This window comes from Pagrus major, chromosome 21, assembly GCF_040436345.1.
Source record: "Pagrus major chromosome 21, Pma_NU_1.0".
Lineage (NCBI taxonomy): Eukaryota > Metazoa > Chordata > Actinopteri > Spariformes > Sparidae > Pagrus > Pagrus major.
This window is the reverse complement of record NC_133235.1, coordinates 5944462-5964898: the sequence shown is the minus strand read 5'-3', so window position 1 is coordinate 5964898 and position 20437 is coordinate 5944462. Positions and strand designations below refer to the sequence as shown.

The 20437-nt window shown below is 37.9% G+C and overlaps 1 protein-coding gene across 1 annotated transcript; it reads right to left on the bottom strand.

Moving 5' to 3' along the window:
• Window positions 1–4346: 4346 nt before the first annotated feature.
• LOC141016619 (myosin-7-like) lies at window positions 4347–20019 on the bottom strand. The gene is made up of 37 exons (XM_073491092.1): window positions 19819–20019; window positions 19416–19559; window positions 19119–19275; window positions 18999–19026; window positions 18394–18499; window positions 18195–18287; window positions 18058–18121; window positions 17882–17980; window positions 17686–17789; window positions 17039–17177; window positions 16798–16916; window positions 16531–16680; window positions 16218–16388; window positions 15827–16131; window positions 15615–15699; window positions 15266–15471; window positions 15057–15180; window positions 14256–14392; window positions 13898–14153; window positions 13535–13777; window positions 13271–13447; window positions 10742–10887; window positions 10537–10627; window positions 10046–10435; window positions 9823–9949; window positions 9590–9708; window positions 9289–9485; window positions 8874–9057; window positions 8281–8446; window positions 8071–8195; window positions 7679–7987; window positions 7386–7589; window positions 6937–7233; window positions 6270–6374; window positions 6061–6156; window positions 5493–5627; window positions 4347–4367 (listed from the first exon to the last, which is right to left on the bottom strand). Exons 1-37 carry the CDS (start codon window positions 20017–20019, stop codon window positions 4347–4349), a joined length of 5820 nt encoding a protein of 1939 aa, XP_073347193.1.
• Between the last annotated feature and the right edge of the window lie 418 nt (window positions 20020–20437).

Genomic DNA, 20437 nt, shown 5'->3' with positions numbered 1-20437 from the left:
GTTATCTAGCATCTGCATTTTTTGATAACCACTACTGAAAAGCTGGAAAAATTCGACCATGGAAGGGGTTAGAACTATCGATTTAAATTCATATTTACATGTGAAAACAAAATGTTAAAGCATTACTGAGAATCAACAGGATCCGCTTTCTTTTCCATTATTATTTACTTTCTCTCTACAGCTCTATTCAACCCAGTGTCTGTTCTAAATCCCAAACAGAGCAGTGATAGAACAGAAAGATTAATGACTTAATAACACTAATTTGTTCTTCATTTTACTTTGAGAACAGCTCTGGACTTGTTAAGATTCCTAATCAAAAAGATAAAGTTCAGGGAAGGTCAGTCATGTGAAGGGTGATGAAAGCATTTCTGTAGCCTCTGCTGAGACAATAAAGTGTTGCAGCTGTTGTTGAGTGAGCTAAGGTCAGGGACTTTAAATTATCACTCATCACTGTTCTGCCAAGCAAGGTCTACACCCTTTGTCTCATGGTGTCGTCATGGCATTGTTCCCTTTCTTTTGGCCTTGAGGACAAAGATAACCCTGTGAAATTCTTTCTCTCTGAATGAGAAGGGCAGCAATATAGCTGAAGAGCAGAGTCGCCAATGTCATGATGGATGAGGGGTAACAGGTGCAAATTTACCAAGAAACCCCCCTTTATTCTAGAGGACAAGTTTCATCGATTTTTTTCATTTCATTTTTATTCCATTGGGTTATATGATAATTCATAGTAATCTGTTTGTGGTCCGAATCCATGCAGATTTAAAAATAGATTTCCATCTGAAAAGGCTGTGGTAGGGAGACCATAGCCTTTACTCAATCTAATTAATGAGACATCAATCGAAAATACATACAAGTGCTTCGAGGAGAAAACAAAGAAAATGGATTGGGGTTTTGTCTTTTTTTTCTGGAAGATAGCCAGCTATCCACTGTCATCCCTTAGCAAATGAGGCCATAATTTCAAATTTTGTTTGTAAAATGAGGATTGCTGACCAATTTTACAATGGACCTTGCGTGAGTTGATCAGAATTTGCTTTCACATTGCTGGACTCATTTTCATTTTCAGCTGTCTAAATCGCTGCAGGAATCTTCTGCCATCTGCCTTGAGTTCCCTTCCTGGATTTCATCCCCTTTTTGGTGTATGGGCACAGAGTTGTAACCAGACTCCTCTAAGGTGAGGCCATTTGTTGGTGGCTAAAATCTTTGATGGAAAGAACTAATGGTGTCACCTTGATATGCTATTGTTGGTGGTGTCTGTTAATCCTAAAGTATTTCTAAACATAACAGTTCTTCATTTTAAGTAGTTGACACACAGGAGCCTATAGCACAAAGATAATAATGTAAGAAGGTTTTTAAGTCTTAAAGGGTCAGCAGGAAGAGAATAAAACTTTCATAGTTTAGTCAGTGTTACTATGTGAATAACAAAAATAACACTTTGCAAAGTATTTATAATCTTAAAATCTCTGTGTAAATTACTGTAACCCTTTAAGGACAGACCATGTGAGATCAAGGTCAACATGCAGTGTGAGATGAGTGTCAAGTTGATATCCACCCATCACCAGGCTCCCTTTGCCAGTAGCACAACTGAAGCCTCAGTCCCTCCTGCTGCTGCGGAAGAATGAGGTAGGGTAAGCCGAAATCAGCTATATTCACCTAGCAGGCATATTTAGTGTGAAACAATGCTGATTAAATTACATGTATTTTCATTAAAAGCCACATTTTAAATCTGTTTCACTATAAAAAACAGTTTATAGTTTATAAAGATTGCATGCACAAGTGTACTGCATGTTACATAATGCAGCTGGGCAGCATGGTTTGAAATTATTTTGTCATTATTCAAATATATATTTTTTACAAAATTGATATATGTATATGAATACAGTATGGGAAATGGTTAGTAAGCTACTGTTGAAATCAGTGAACTATTTTCCACTGCTCTGAATCAACAATTTGGCTGACAGAATTTTGTAGAACAATGACATGGGAAGATTACATCATTCTGATAAAATACTGCTGAAATTTAATTATCAATAATATTGAATTATCAACACCTGGAAGTGGCTGGAGCAATGATGTTGGTGAACAATATGTATGAGTTGTATCAAAACCTCTCCTCAGCTGTATCACCATTAAAGGGCAATATGATAGATTAGGTTAGCCGGCCCAACCTACAAAGTACCAAGTATTTGACGACCTGGGAATGCAGCTAAACAATTAACTATCTTTCTTCAGAATCGCTCTTTGCACCTTTAAAGTATGTGTCTAATCTAATATTCCAATATGTAACCGAACACACAGGTAGAGATAGAATGTGTCACCTGTACTATAGTGGGGTCCTTAAAACGATTCAAATGAATTTTTAATCTTTGTTGGATAAAGATAGATGAAAACATGAAATTCTCACCCGTTTTTCATTTGCCAGATCCAATTGAATTATTGAATGAATGGATGATGACACAGACCAAGTATCTTAAGACATTTTAGTCACATTAGTTTCATATTACTTACTACGACATCAACTACAGCTACATCTAAAAAGTTGCTATTTTTCAAACCTGTAAAACAGAGATAGGCTCTTCTTTCAGAAATGTCATACTTTGTTGTTTCTAAGCCTTTTTGACATTTGTTCGTGAATTGGATATGAACAATCTGAGTTTTTTGTGTCAGTATGGTGACACAAGACAGAATAAAGTAAGATAGACGCAAGAAAACGACAATTGACTAAAAAACAGGTATACAATAATACTGGCAATATCAGAAGCTTTAAAAAGATTTTTAGAACTGTACAACTTGCAACAGCAGTGTTTGTGTTATTACTACACTTTCAGGCCTGTTCATTCTGCACAGACTATCATGACACCCCAGAACATTTGGCAAAAACCTATAAATATAATTTCTGTTAATGGCAGTATCTAATACAACACCATAAAGGAAAGATGTTTTTCATTTAAAATCTATTCTACAGTTTTGACTTGGTAAAGTCACTTTGGACTGCATTCATCAACTGTTTGTTTTTACAAAACATTCACAATGTCAGTGTCTTTAAAATTACATTTTATAGGACCTTTGCTAACTGATTAACAATATTAAAAAAATGCCAATATTGTTCCATATATTATCAACCTGATGTATCATATATCATGTATCATATATATATATATATATATATATATATATATATATATATGTATATATATTTATATATATATATATATATATATATATATATATATATATATATATATATATATATATATATATATATATATATATTTTATATATATATATATATATATATATATATATATATATATATATATCCCATATTTATATTAAACCTACACTGATGTTATGTTTGTGCTAATGTTTGTTCACCCTCTGCAATTTCTCTGGTGGTGTCAGGGTCTCTTGCATAATAAGTTATGTTATGATCCATTGTGGTTCATAAAAATGTCTGTCCACTTTATAATACAAATAACTGGTCAATATGTTTCAATAATGCCTAGTTAACTGATAAGTTTTCCATTATGGATATGTGCCACACAGTGATTAAGCATATGGTTATGTTACCTTGCTCACTTGATTGCACAAGAAATAATGGGTAGAATATTATGAATGATTTATTTTAATTATAATGATTTAGTTATTGTTGTGTTAATTAAGTGTTCTTTTTATTTTATTAATCTATGCTAATATGTTGGATTCATGTTAATGTACTGTGGAAAAAAGAAAAATACTTACAAAATAATACAATCTAACTAGCAAGTAATGACACTATCAAGATTCATGGGTGTCTTGACAGTAAAAAATAAAAAATAAAAACAGCCCTGCAACAATAGAAAGTCAGCACAAGGTGGCAGACTTACATTAATAACCCTTCTCCATTTGTGACCCATAGAAAGCTACTTAAATAAGTTCTATGTCAGGTATTGATTGGCTGCACACATTGTTATTAAAGTAAGTTTTTGTTGAAATGCGTGTGTGTGTGTGTGTGTGTGTGTGTGTGTGTGTGTGTGTGTGTGTGTATGTGTGTGTGTGTGTGTGCGTGTGTTTGTGTGTGTGTGTGTGTTTTAGCTAACCCTTCTCATGTCTTCATCAGACATACATTTGATATATTGGTGATAAATGCATCTATCAACTGGGTGATATTTTTCATTGGTAATAAAGTGAAAGCTTTTGAATTTAACATATTGACATAAGCATATGACAGGTCTACCCTTTGCCCCCCAAAAAAGAAGTATCTACACATTAATTTGAATGCACTTTGCTTTATTCTACAGAATTAGAGTACTTTGAAGGGGACTACAGCACAGGGGATCCCAAAGGTCTTAGGTGGCTGTCTGTGAGTTTCACTCCTCTTCTAGTCCTTTCTGTGATGAAGAATGATAAAGACGAAGAGAGACAAATCAGTGACAGAGGACCTTCAAGACTCAACTAGTGTCACACAAGGTATACATGGAAACTACATTTTGTACTGAATTGGGTGGCAAATGATTAATTTGTTACAAATTACATTTCACATTCAAGATGGGGCAAGTAAATGATAGTGACAGTAATTGTACATGAATAAGCTTCATTTTATCAGCAGCATTAATTTACTGTACAGTACATAAGCTTATAACAAATAACTTGAAATGTTTGAAATTCATATTTTTTTCTAGGATTGGTTGAATCCAAACAATGTAGTGTTATTTTTCTTTTAAGGATAGCTACTATTCTTCAAAAATCATATTAAAATAGACAGTATACAGACACAACATTACAGTAGCATGCGCCAGTCACTGCATAAAGGCTAATAATACAGTACAAACTGTCCACAAGCGGGTACATATACTAACACAAAGTAAATGCTCTAAAAAGATCTAAGAAACTGAATCAAGGCATTTTTTGTGTCTTTATAATTGGAACTATGAATATTATTTTGTTTAGATAAACTAAATTGGACTAGTTGACAGCATTTATTGATGTCTGAATTGCAAGAGGTTGAGCATTAATCATGAGCCATTCTTGGTTTGAGTCTGATCAAGGAGGGGACCTTTGTTGCATGTTGTTCTCCATCTCTCTCTGTCCTCATTTTCTTTCATAAGTACTGCCAACTCAAAAAATAAAAATACTAAAAATCATTAAAATTTAAATCTTTTTTGGAGATTAACTTACTTAAATTATCAAGGTGTCTTCTGAGTGAAAAAGATTGCATTACTACTAACCTATTAAATTACTCTAATACAACTTACCAAATCCATTTATAAAACAAAATAAAATAAAAAATGATAATAAAATGATCTATACAAAGACTGGTCTGTTTCATTTATTCCCAATAAAATGATGAGCAGTTCTGTAATTACTGGTTATGCATTACGAATAAAACATGCTTAAAACGAATTACATTGAAATTCTATGAAAATTATGAGGATTTATAAAATAGTGTGCAATGCTTATAAAGGCAATAGGAGTGTATATCAACTGTTGTGTTGAAATCTAAAGGAGCCTCTTACCTTTGAGCCCACATCACGGCTCTTGGCACGCAGCTTGTTGACCTGAGACTCAGCTATGTCAGCTCGCTCTTCAGCCTCATCCAGCTCATGCTGCAGTTTACGGAACTTGGACAGATGAGTATTGGCCTGCTCTTCCTACAAAATTCAACAAAACACAGACCAAAATATGATATAACTTTACATTAGGAGACAACCCACCAAGGAAATTTGACTTCAGGCCACATGGTCTGCAATTGAAAGGGCAGAAACAGCTACAGTAGAACCAGTCCCTTTGCATTATTAAAAAAATTCTACAGTGGTTTGTAGTTTACCAGCTAGGTCTAAAACAAGTCAAAGGGGAGGCTGACATGTTTCCTGGGTAAAACTCAAATCCGCTAATGTAAGGTTGTATTATAGCATAGACAAAGTATGACTGCATAATGTTAATACTATGAACTGCTACTATGAACTATCACGGATTAAAAAGTACTTTTAAGCCACAGTTAACATTCTTCAAAGGGAAGTAAATTATGAATGAAGGCTGTACACCCATAACAGACCAGAGACAACTTTTCTAGCTCACACTTACAGCCTCCTCAGCAGCTCTCTTGTAGGCTTTAACTTTCAGCTGGAGCTTGTCAACCAGATCCTGCAGACGAACGCTATTCTTGCGGTCTTCCTCAGTCTGAATAAATCAGAGGAATAGGAAAGAGACTCTCAAGTTTAATTAAGCATTATTTCAATTTGCATATTTATGACGCTTATATATTTCTGTATATACTGTATACTGGTATAAACCTGGTATGTGAGCTCCTTGATGCGTCTCTCATATTTACGGATTCCTTTTACTGCTTCACTGCTCTTCTTCTGCTCCAACTCCACCTCATTCTCCAGCTCCCTCACCTGAAAACATCAAAAGATCATTTTTTTGGAAATTCACCAATCCATAATGAGCTAAGCTCAAACCTCTCACTCAATTCAATATATTGTAACATTTATTGAAATAACTGTAAGATGTGAAAGGGGGCAAACTCTAAGAAAATTATCAATCAACTCTGCAGTTCTGCTGAGCTTTTTTGTTCACTGTTTTGGTTTTATAGCAATCAACACAAAGTCAATGACTACTTGGTGAATAAATTGGATCATCTAGCAAATTAATTACACATTTATTTTTGCTCAGGATTTGGTGGAGCCCAAACCAGATTTAAAAAGCCAAGGATTGATGAACATACTGTATTTGTTTAGTGTTTTGAAACAAAAGTTTGATTGGATAATAATGTTGTTCGGTGTCTGCTGGATGTACAAGAAAGGCTGTTATAACCCTTATCAAATGTATAAGGCAGTAATGTATCAGGGTTATCAGCTTGTTTTGGAGTACAAGAAGTGCACCTTTAAAAATACAAAAGTAATGCTGGTCACCACCATTTTTACATGTGATATTTGTATATTGGAACATTTCTCTTACCCTGGCCTCGAGCTTCTGCACCTGCTTCTTGCCTCCCTTCATGGCGATCTGTTCAGCTTCATCCAGGCGGTGCTGCAGGTCTTTGATGGTTTGCTCCATGTTCTTCTTCATACGCTCCAGGTGAGCGCTGGTGTCCTGCTCTTTCTTCAGCTCCTCTGCCATCATGGCAGCATCAGTAATGGCCTTCTTGGCCTTTTCCTCAGCATTTCTGCATTCCTGCACTGCTTCCTCCACTTCAGTCTGAAGCTGGGATGCATCAGCCTCAAGTTTCTTCTTCTGGTTTATCAGGCCAGTGTTCTACATATTTTTGAAACGTGAGATTTAAGAAAATTAGAAAATGTGTTTAACTGTTACTCCACATAGAAATAGTCATGCTTTTGAGTTCTTTGTAATGTCCAAGAAAACCAGTCAGTCATCTGTGGTGGATGCAATACATGATCAGGTCTTACCTGTGAGTGCAGTAGCTGCACCCTCTCACTAACATCCAGCAGCTCTTGCTCAGCAAGTTTACGACCTCTCTCAGTTTGTTCCAGAGCTGTCCTGAGCTCCTCCAGTTCAGCCTGAAGCAGGTTGTTGCGTCTCTCAACAATGGCAATGTTTTCCTTCATATCCTCATTGGACCGAACAGACTCATCCAGCTGAATTTGGCAATCCTTAATTGGATGACCACAACCATATTTATGTTGATAATGAGTTTGAATTAAAAACATCTTACAAAGAAAGCTATTTTTTTCTAGTTTACCTTCAGATGTGCATGAACAGATTTAAGTTGTTTCTGGGCCTCAGCTGCCTGCCTGTTGGCCTGGCTGAGCTGGATCTCCATCTCATTGAGGTCTCCCTCCATCTTCTTCTTCAGACGCAGGGCCTCATTCCTGCTGCGACACTCTGCCTCAAGAGAGCTCTGCAGGGTGTCAATTGTCCTCTGCAGGTTCCTCTTGCACTGCTCCATCTCCTCATCTTTCTCAGCTAGTTTGCGTTCAATATCAGCTTTAACTTGATTAAACTCTAGCTGGGCTCTTAGAATCTTACCCTCTTCATGCTCCAGGGAGGCCTGGTGGACAGGATGGTACAGTTATAGATAAAAACAGACAGTTTTGTTAAAAAAATGTTTCATTCATCAAAGCATGCCTGCACCTCAGCTTCCTCAAGGGCAGACTGGATCTCATTCTTCTCCTGTTCCAATTGTTTCCGTAATTTCTCCAGTTCATGAATGCTCTTTCCACCCTCACCAAGTTGCTCAGTGAGATCAGAAATCTCCTCTGTGGAAGGTCAAGCACTGTGATTAAGATGGGTTTACAATTTAATTTGTAAAGTGTGTCTGCAGAAACTGGCAGTACACCTTACCCTGTAAGTTCTTATTCTCTCTCTTCATTGTCTCCAGATGATCCAGAGACTCCTCATAAGAGTTCTTCAGTTTGAAGAGCTCAGTGCTCAGAGCCCTGGCCTCCTTCTGGGAGCTCTCCAGCTCACACTGAGACTCCTCATACTTCTGCTTCCACTCAGACAGGACCTGCAGTGAATAGAAAGGCCAGCAATAAGTGTACATGTGCCAGCTGAATGAAAAAAGTACTACAGGCTTGGGGGAGTTGTCCTTATATGAATTTCTCCCATTATTGAAAACAGTGCACTGAGGTGGAGAACATAAAAGGTTTACACTAAGCCAGCTCAATAGGTGTTAAATAGACATATTTTGCGTAATGGAGAGTTATACTGCCATGTGTATCTTTTACCGATGCTACCACTGGGTGGCACCAAGGTTAGATTTTTTTAAGATTCTACCCACTGTGTCTCCAACAACCCCTAATTATTGAAATATCAGGGTAAGAGGTCAAACCAAAAAATGATTCTTGGTATTTTTGCTGGTCCAAAGGTTCAGAGGCTGCAATGCCAATTGATCCTTCTGCTACTTAAATACTACTTAAAATGTAGTACTTCACCTTGTCAAAGTTTCTTTGCTTCTTGTCCAGAGCAGCAGCAGCAGCATTAGACCTCTCCACATCCACCATGAGATCTTCAATCTCATTCTGCAGCCTGTGTTTGGTCTTTTCCAGAGAGGAACATTTAGCATTCACAGCTTCAACAGCCTCCTCAGCCTCCTGCAGGCGCTGAGCCAGCTTTTTCCTTTAGAAAGCAGTCATTTAAATGATTTAATTCCCCTGCAGTTGTACTTGCTTTATAAATTATTATAAATTCAACTAATATGACTGGTTGCTTGATCATCTAACAGACAAACTTTTTGTTCGTCTTACATTTTAGTAGGAACATAACACAAACAAAAAGCTGATCTGCTAGACGAAGTAAAATGTCTCTTTACACAAGCAAATCATGAATTTGGACCTCAAACTGTCTTACTTTGCCTCCTCCAGTTCCTCGGTTCTCTGGATGGCATCAGTTTCGTACTTAGTTCTCCACTGAGCCACCTCAGAGTTGGCCTTGGACATGCTGCGCTGCAGTTCAGCCTTAGCCTCCTGCTCCTCCTCATACTGCTCCCTGAGCAGGTCACAGTCATGTCGAGAAGACTGCACTGCATGAGCCAGGGCACTCTTTGCCTGTCAAAACAAAATTATATGAATAAGTGACACTGTAATAAACTGTACATCTGTTACAAATTTACCATCCAGTGCTGTCACTGTGCACTGAAAATTTATTTCACCTTGGTCTCCTCTTCCAGTTGTCGCTTTAGGTCTTCAATCTGTTGAGTGTATGACATTTTTCCTCTTGTCAGTTGAGAAACCAGAGAATCTTTCTCCTCCAGCTGCCTTGAGAGCTCACCTAGTATTTAGGCAAAAGGTGTTTTTTACTTTTTAAAAAACATTTTATACATGGAAACTTTCAGCTATCACACACAGAAGTAGATATCAGTTTGTATTGAAGGAAAAAATATACCATTTTCTGTTTGGAGTTTTGCTTTTTGCATATTATAGTCATTGATGCAGCGTTGAGCTTCTTCAAATTTGGTCTTGTATTCATTCATCTGATCTTCCACAGTCCTGCATGTCTTCTCTAGATTTGTCTAGATTTAAAATAAAATACACCCATTTTACCCAAAATACCAACATCTGTGTACTACTAACTACTTAGAAAGAAATTGTTCGTCAGTTTAGCCAACCTTTATCTTCACAATATGTTCCATATTGGAGACAACATCATCCAGCTCCAGTCTGAGCTCACTCTTCTCCTTCTCCAGTTTCTGTTTAACTCTCTGCAGGTTGTCAATCTGCTCTCCCAGGTCAGCAACACTGTCTGCTTGTTTCTTCCTGAGTGTTGCAGCGGTGGCTTCATGCTGCAGAGTGGCCTCTTCAAGGTCTCTGCGGAGTTTCAGGAACTCAGCCTCCCTCTTCTTGTTCATTTCAATCTGGGCAGCTGTTGCTCCACCAGCCTCCTCTAGCCTTTCACTGATCTCCTCCAGCTCTCTGGACAAGTCTGCTCTCTGCTTCTCCACCTTGGCTCGGGCAGCTCGCTCTGCTTCCAGCTCTTCCTCCAGCTCCTCAATGCGGGCCTTTAAAGGTAGAATTATTTAGTTGCCACTTACAATAGAGTTTTTGTTTTGTTGTTGTTTTTTCAATTTTTGAAACATTATTAAACTTAAATGGTGATTACCTGGAGCTCTTTCAGTTTCTTTTGAAGCTGAATGGTTATGGCCTGCTCATCTTCTATTTTACTGTTGAGCTGACTAAGTTCAAAATCTTTCCTGTGATGAAAACAACAGTTAGAATTAGAATAGCTGGTCATCTATTCGTCTTGTATCTGTACAGCTGTGTCATGTATGAGACATATTGGGTATATAGTAGAATAATGTTCTTACTTTTTCAGATGCTCTTCAAGTTGTTGCTTGTCATTCTCCAGGTCCATTACACTCTCCTGAGTTAATTTCAGGTCTCCCTCCAGCTTCCTCTTAGCTCTCTCAAGATCCATACGCACCTTCTTCTCTTGTTCCAGTGAACCTTCAAGCTGGGAAATTTTATTTTTTATTTAACCTTTATTTAAATCTCAAGGGGATCATTGAGGGCAAGCCCTCATTTTCAATGATGTCAAGAGCACAGAGGAACAAGAGACAAACAACAACAAAAACAAACATTGTTAAAAACAGTTACATTCAAAAGCAGACTAGCTGGAAATCATATTTTTAAATTGGTCCATGGAAACGATTGTGTTGAGTTTGAATGTTTGTATGTATGTATGTAATGTTTTGAATGTATGTAATACATAAATTATTCCAGGATGATGCAGCAGAGTAAATGAAAGCAGTTTTACCAAATTCAGTGTTAATCCTGAGTCCAGTGGTTTTAGAGTGCAGACAGAGGCATGTCTAAAGATGATGTCACCATAATCTAGAACTGATTAAAAGACTGCTTGGATGAGCTGTTTCCTGCAGAGCAAGGGGAAATTGGTTTTGTTCTGGTGTAGGTATCCTAATTTTTGTTTTAATTTCCCTGTCAGTGTATCAATGTGAAATTTAAGAGTTTTTGATCCAACCAGATGCCTAGATATTTGTACTCTGTAACTCTGTCAATATTGTGTCCTGATAGTGTGGTGATATGTAAACCATCATCTGTGAAGTTTCTTGCTCTTGAAAATACCATGTATTTGGTCTTATCTGGATTAAGGAGTAATTTCAGGTTGAGAAGTGACCGTTCTAAAGTGTCAAAGGCTCGCTGGAGGATCTTAATTGCTGAGTGTGGAGTGTTGGAAGTGCAGTACAGAACTGTGTCATCTGCTTAGAGAGGGGCGCGACAATCTGTTATGTAGGATGTAATGTTATTGATATAAATGGTGAACAGGACAGGATCCAGTATTGAGCCTTGTGGAACCCCCTTTGTTAATGGTAAAAAAGCAGATTGATAGTTTTCGAGGTTTACACACTGCTGTCGGTAAGATAGATAGTTTTGAAACCATTTTAGGTAATTGGAATTGAATCTGATATCTTTCAGTCTTTGTAGGAGCAGAGCATGGTCAACTGTGTCAAATGCTTTAGTTAGGTCGACAAATAGGGCTGCACAGTATTTGACCTTGTCCATAGCACACATGATGTCATTTGTAACTGATGTAATTGCAGTAGTAGTGCTATGTTTGGTTGACTCAACACATCATTATGTGAAAGGAATGCTTTGAGCCGATTATTGACTAGAGATTCTAGGACCTTTGCTAGACCGGGTAATTTGGAAATTGGTCGATAGATATTAAGATTTGATTTATCACCATTCTTATGAAGAGTGACTATATGTGCACTTTTCCAGACTATGGGTATGACTCCAGAGTAAATTGAGAGATTTAACAGATATGTAATGTGGTCTGCAATGTAAGGAGCACAAAGTTTTAAGAAATAGGGATCTATTTCATCCTCACCAGTTGATTTCCTGTGGTCTATGTTCTAAAGAGCCTCTTTAATGGTGGAGGAGGCTGCAGTGAAAACAGAGAGGAATGGTTTGAGGACAAGTGATGTCATGGGTGGCTGTTATGAGCAAGGCCAGGATATACCATATCGAACTGGTTTTCAGCAGCAGCAGAGCATTAAATGCATCATAAATTTCTGAGGGTTTATGACCTTAGGTGGTCATTGAGTGTGATGGAGGGAGGGAAAGATCCACAGGACTTGTTTTTATTTACATTAACTGCTTTCCAAAATGTAGATGGATCTGTTAGGGAGCTAGAAATCAGTTTTAATCTTAGTCTTAATGTGGAAGTGCATTTATTTCTAAGTTGTCTAAATGTTGACCAATGAGCTACTTCACCAGTAAACCTTGCTTGGGCCCAGGCTTTGTCTTTTGCCTTCAGCATCAATGATAACTCAGTGGAGAACCAGGGGCTTGATCTGTTTTTAACCCTAAGCTTTTTAAAGGGTGCATAGCCAGGTCCAGGTTGAACTGTTTGAAATTCCTTTTGATAATAATTTTAGAGTGAGATTTTTTCATTTTAGCATTTCTGACACAGGCTAAAGGACAGTGGTCACTGATACTGATGCTGAAAACACCAGAAGCAGTTGTTTTTTCACTCCTGTTGCACATAATTAAGTCTATTAAAGTTGATTTTGAGGGATCCTTCAAATTAGGTCTACTTGGCTCATTAATTATCTGTGTCAGATTCACATTACTATACATTTCTTTTAAACAATCTGAATCAGATGTCAACCAGTTGAGATTAAGGTCACCTAGTATTATCATCTCTGAATTGTTGTACTGTGCAAGTAAGTCTGTTAAATTATTGATTGCACCGGCGATGGCTGTTAACAATACCATTACATAAAGTGAAACTATTTTCCCCAATATGCTGGGAACATATGATCTTACTAGACATATTAAACTAAGGTGGAGACAACAAGTAGAAGAATTCTTACATCATCCACTTGCTGCTCCAGCTTCGCCTTGGCCTTGGTCAGAGTGTTGACTTTGTCTTCTTCACTCTGCAGATCATCCAGTGTTTGCTGATGAGCTTCCTGTAAGGCCTTCTTTTCCTTGGTCAGCTTGGCAATGATTTCATCAAGAGCGGCCATCTCCTCAGTCATGTTCTTTACCTGTGAAATGAGTAATAAGTATTAAAAATTCTTTAAGTGTAAAGGTTAGAAACATGCAATATATAAATAGTTAAGTTATTGTCGTACCTTATTCTCAGTGGCATGCTTCTCTTTCTCCACTTTAGCCAGAGTTAACTCTAAGTCATCAATGTCTTTCTTTAACTCAGAGCACTCATCCTCCAGCTTCCTCTTCTTAGCAGTTAGTTCAGCATTCATCTCCTCCTCGTCCTCCAGTCTTTCTGTCAGCTCTTTGGCTTTTGCCTCCATCTGAATTTTGTGTTTGATCAGCCCCTCACATCTTTCTTCAGCATCTGCAAGATTATCTTGCTCCTAAATGGAAATGGTCATTAATTTGATAAGGTGTGATATGTTGCAATATACATGATGTGTCATATACTGTATGGTAAAATAATGACATCAAAAAATGAAGAATGCTGTCATTGGACTTACAGCCTGGACTTGGAGCTGTAGATCATTCTTCTCTTGGAGAAGAGTGACCATTTTCTCCTCTAGCTCCTTTCTACGAGCTTCAGATTTTGCGTAAGCCTCTTTAAGCTTCAGGAATTCTTCCTTCATGTTGGCCATCTCCTTTTCTGCCTCAGCAGATCTCAACAGAGGTTTTATCTTGAAGAACAGCTTCATCCAGGGCCAATTCTTGACCCCCATGAAGGCACGGATGTTCCACTGGATCACCAACAATGCATCTCTGTCGGAGATTAACCAAAGTTATTACTAACACTTAACACAAAACAATATCAAACAATCATTATCATTTACTTGGTATTATTTTATTTTAAATTCATCTGACCTCCTTTCCACAATCTTCTGGAATTCCACTCTTGCCAGCAGACCTCTTGCTCTAGATTGGATTCCAGTAATGATGAGTGACAAACGGTCATCTCGCATCTCCTCCAGTTGTCCAAGAAGACCAGCCTTAAAGAACACCTTTAGGAGCATGGCACAGCATGTAAATATCCACCAAGTGCCAGATGCATAAAACTCTCTCTCAGTCATTATGGAAACTAATTATGCATTAATGGATGTAAACACACCCTTAAACATCTGATTGCTTATGGAAACTCGTGCCTGCTCCACCATTTTTTTAGACCTGTCAAAGTACCACTACTTCATGACAATATACCTGTAAACCATTATCACAGTAACATCTCATCATCATTATTAAATGTCAGATGGATGCTCAGTGATCAATCTATAAAGCTCATATTGAAACTTTACAGGGTGTTTCGCAATTTGGTTTTAAATGAAAAGACTATTAACAGCAGGTATTGGCTTCAATCTACATAAAAGGAATGACAAAATCCATTCAAAGTTGAATTCCTCAGGACTTAAAAGTACCCTTGCTCAGTGCAATTGTTGCTACTGGCTTATGTGGTCTAGTTTAAGTAGTCACTTTATATAATGGTAAATACTAGCTAATGTTTGCAAATCTAAGATAAATATTGCTGTATAACTGGCATTATTCTTAAGTCAGTTAGCTTTACTGACTTGATGACTCTTTTACTTGTGCTACTGTTTTACCATTTTATACTGGATATAGATTTGAAATTCATAATACATGTGCTTTAGAAATTTCTCTTGTATTACTAACCTTCGTGTGTCCAAACTTGTACTGGTTGTGGTCAATATCCAGAGAGCCAAGAAGTTTCTCAGCTCCTTTCTTACTGTCAATGAATTGGCCCTCGGGGATGGCAGCGGGATTTAGGATTCGATATCTGGAAAATAAAAAAAGAAAGAATATCTTAGAGAACAACATTTACATTGTAAATGTGACTAAAAATGTGTCTTATGAGACAGTACCTTTGTTTGAAATCTCCATAGAGGATCCTGTTGGGGAAGCCCTTCCTGCAGATCCTGATGCCTTCCAGCACACCGTTACAGCGCAGCTGGTGCATCACCAGAGGATTCTCCATGGCCCCAGGAGTCTTGGTCTCATTGGGGATGATGCAGCGCACAAAGTGAGGGTGAGTAGACCTCAAGTTGGTCATCAGCTTGTTCAGGTTCTCCTGTGGAGGTTATTCAATTCTGTGTTTAATACCCAGTTAAGGGGATTATTATGATGCATATCAATGTAAAATTAAGTCTACATCACAATCTATAGTTTCCCTATGAGGTAGCGATTCACACATAATTATGTGTTTTTACTAACCCTGTGCAAAGCAGACACAGTTTGGAAGGATGAACCCTTCTTCTTGCTTCCTCCTTTGCCCTTTCCACCATCAGCTAATAAACCAGTGTATAATTTATTAGATTGCATTGACAGACACAGGAAGAAATAACTCAGTGTCATGACAAATTTTCTAAAATGTTGAAATTCTCAGTGGAGGTTAATGCAGTACATTCAGTTTATTCTTACCTGATTCTGCTCCAGCGTAATTTACAAAGAGGAAAGATAATAGCTTGAGATTAGACTTCTGGTATAGTCCTACAACGGTCTCATTCAGAGGATCCTTGTTCTTCACCAGCCAGTTGTTGATATTGTAATCAACAGTTCCAGCGTAGTGCATCAGGGCAAAATGGGCCTCTGGTTTCCCTTTGACAATTCTGGGCTTCTGGAAGTTATTTGATTTACCCAGATGGTTGTCATAGAGCTTAGCTTTGAAGGTGGCATCAGAGGCTTTTGGGAACATGCACTCTTCCTCAAGGATGGACATGATACCCATAGGCTGAGGTGACAAAAACATATATTTTTTTAAATCATAGCATTTTAAATCAATCTTTATGTATGGCAGAATATGACATAGTCTCTCACCTTTTCAATCAGGTCAATACAGGCCTGCAAGTCCATACCAAAATCAATGAAAGTCCATTCAATGCCCTCTTTCTTGTACTCTTCCTGCTCCAGCACAAACATGTGGTGGTTGAAAAACTGTTGCAGTTTTTCATTGGTGAAGTTGATGCAAAGCTGCTCAAAGGTGTTGAACTGTAATGTAAATTAACAAGAGTTAAAGTCATTTTCAAAGTCAAAACTTTGTTTACCTGCATTATTGAAAACAAAGGAGCTGAATAAATATCTTTGCCTGTAGAATGTATAGATTATATAAACATAAGTATAAGAAACGCACATCAAAGATCTCAAATCCAGCAATGTCCAGCACACCGATGAAGTACTGGCGGGGCTGCTTGGTGTCCAGTGACTGGTTGATTCTCACCACCATCCACAGAAACATCTTCTCATACACCGACTTAGACAGTGCACCAATCGCATAGTACACCTAACGAAAAATATAAAAATGTAAAAGTTATAGTAAATACCCCTTGTTGTGCCACTTCATCAATTTAACTTTAAGTGACACCCTGCAATGAATTCAACTCTCAAGTTCTAATCCTACCTGCTGGACATTTTGTCCCTTGGTGACCCACTCATTTCCTACTTTGACTCTTGGGTGACAGAGCCCTTTGATGAGGTCAGCAGAGTTCAGCCCCATCAGATATGCGACTTTGTCAGCATCTGAGAAAATACATGTACATGTGAAATCTCTCAAAAAAGCTTAATATCATGGTAAATGCCTTACATCCTGATGTTTTATGTCCAATTTAACATATTCCAGGGCTTCAGAGAGTTTCTCTCACCTTCAGTGCCATCTGCCTCTGCTTGCTCCTCTCGCTGCTTCTGCTTAAACTTCATGTTACCATGATGCATGATGGCACCAGTCAGCTTATAAATGCCGTTCTTCTCCTCTTGAGTGAAGCCAAGAACATCAAAGGCATCCTGAATGAGAAAAGGGGTATCATATATATCATATATCATATTATGTAATCAACTTTTTTTATCATATCAGGCTACAGAGTAGAGTAACAGGAGAGATCCGAGAGATAAGATGTATGTGCTCTCTGAGCCCAACAGGATTCCACATCAAACCATAAATGACATTTGACATCAGACATTTAATCCAATCCAAGCAAATAGTTTTCACTCTCATCTAGGGACACAGCAATACTGGTTTACATCAAGTGACATCAATGTCATCAAGATTCATAATGCTATACAGCTAGATACAAAATAACATGTGGAAAGCTAGAACAATAGCAATAGATCTGGCTATTTCAACAACTGCATTATTAACATATTTTTCAGCAAACTGTACAAGGTTTAAATCTAGAATCTTTAAATCAGATGGATTTTAATTTGCCACACATTAACACATTTTACTTTAAGTTGTCATGTGAGTGGCTGTTGAAATTACTATATGAATACATGATTCTGTAGCCCTACTCACATCAGTGGCAATCAGCTCTTCAGCATCATTGATGGAGGCTACTGTCGTCTCTCCTTGGGAGATGAAGGCGTAGTCATAGGGGTTGTTGGTGATAAGCATCATCTCTGGAAAGCAAAACAGAGAAAAAAACAGAGTGATTCAGCAACATTACAACTGCTAGTTGTTAGTGGTCCAAAGATCAATTCATTTCATTTACCAAGCAGCTCAGGTTTCTTCTGAGACAGAATCTGATAGAAGATGTGATAATCTCTCTCAGCCTTAAGCTGATAGGTGACACGGGACTTTTCCAGCAGATCTGTAAAGACATTTGCATCATGTAAGTGGAAAGGTGATCATCACGAAGATGAAAAGTTTAGAGAAAAGACTGCTTACATGTCTCGATATCAGCTGAGGCCAGCTTTCCACTGGCTGCAAAGTGAATTCGGATGAATTTGCCCTAAAATGTATGACAACAAAACATTAAAATAGAAATGGCACAAAGGGCTATTTCATTACAGATAGATACTCACAAATCTAGAGGAGTTGTCATTCCTGATGGTTTTGGCATTACCAAAGGCCTCTAAAGCTGGGTTAGCCTGGATGATTTGATCTTCTAGAGTACCCTAAAATATACAGGAGTGCAACATTCATGGAAACTTGTAAGCACTAAAGAAAATGATGCAGTGTGCCATTAAAGGGTCTATTTAGCAATTGTATATGCATTCTAACCTTTTTCTCAGAGCCTGCATCCTTCTTCCCGCCAGCAGCTGCAATACTGGCAAAGTACTGGATGACTCTCTTGGTGTTGACAGTTTTCCCAGCACCAGATTCTCCACTGATGACACAAAATTAATTGTTTTGATAAGTAGACAAATGGGCAACATGCAGTTCACACACCTTTTCAGGCTTTTGATCAATCAACAAAAAATAAGTTACATAGCCACCACGATGACTGTTATTATCCTACTCACTATAATATTTATCCTTTGTAATGTTTGTTATTCTGTGTTTGGCCTGTTGCAACTACAAAAACAGTCGCAAATTATTACAGTAGTGATTGTATAAATTTCCTGCTTGTAACTTAATCACATTGTGTTTAAAACTGCCCAAAAGAATATATACTTACTGTTGTTTAATTATTTAGTTTTTTGTCATTAAAACCATGATAAAAGTTATTGTTTGTGTTCAGGTCTTTTAGTCCAATGTGACATTAACATATAATATAAGCAAAAACATCTTTCATGAAAGGCTGTACGATGCCACTTTCTGAAGTTCTCACAGCATGATATAATTCCAAGTCAAAGTATAAAAAAAGTCAAATGAACATAACTTACGTGATGAGAATTGACTGATTTTCTCTGTCTGGGAGAGAGAAGAAATTAGATATTGGAGGATTCTTTAGCAAAATTCAGCTTTACATTTCTATGATTATACGATAATTGAAGGCAAATTACCAGTTAGCATGTACTGGTAAGCATTGTCAGAGATGGAGAAGATATGAGGAGGAGCTTCACTCCTCTTCTTTCCTCTATAGGCAACAACCACTTCTTGATTGTAGACTGGCAGCCACTTGTAGGGGTTGACAGTCACACAGAACAGCCCAGAGTAGGTCTATGATAATGAGAAAAATTAAGTAAACTGTTTAAGGAAAGATTGTATTAGCCTCTGGTATATGCATGTAGTATGCAGTTTATAGATGAAGGGTATATGTTTTTTTGCCATATCATGTTTTTTTTAAGCTTCCAACTCACATAGATCATCCATGCTGCATAACGCTCTTTGAGGTTAAACAGCACAGCGGGTTCATGGAGGAAGGTGAACATCGCCATGTCTTCAATTTTATCAAACTTTGGTGGGTTCTGAGGGTGTACATCACAGTCCTTCACTGTGACAGTCTGAAAATGGAAATAGTCAGAATTAATACACAATTATTAATCATTCATAATTTTAGCTACTTTAAAAGTGCTTATTCTATGAATGTACTGTAAGAAGAAGCACAGGCTCGTCATGCCTCTGAGTCTCTGGCTTTTTTTTTCTTTCCCTGCAACGTATGACCAAAGGACAAATGGACCTGAATAATCCCTTGCATTACCACTGTGTCTTAGTTAGGAAACCAGTTGCATCCAAGGCAGCTGTGCCTGCCAGCTCACTGACCTTCCCTTTCGCAGTCTCAGCAGTGACTTTGTCCCCCTCACGGCTGACGACGGAAGCCTTCACATACTCCTCGTCAGTGTCAGGAACAAAGCACTCCTTCTTCATGTCAAAGGGACGGGTCTGGGCTTCCAGACGCTCCCTGTCTGACTTTCTCAGGTATGTGGCTGCTGGCCCGAACTCTCTCATGGCGGCGTCACCCATTTTTCACCGTGTCTACAGAAAAAAGGGATCTCAATTGAAATTCGCTTATGTTGCCTGTTTATCTTATAAGGCAACTGCAGGATAAAGAATGCAAATGCCAGTGTATAGTCAGTTTTTTTAATGAATTTATTACATTGGTAATATATTGTTTTTCCTTTCCCCTGCCCTAAAATGTTTTTAAATCAAACACATTTTCATTTTTCAGATGCACTTACCTTACCAATCCCTGCTGAGGAGACTGAGGTGTAATGGTCCTGAGGAAAGAAAGAATGGATGAGACAAGTCTGCCGCTCACAGCAACACAGGTAATGCTGTAATATCTAAGGGCAGTTGTTGATCTGTAAGCCATTGTTCCTGCACCTTACCTTGAGATAGAATGGTGACCAGTTGGGGGTTTCACCATGAGTTCTCTTTTTAA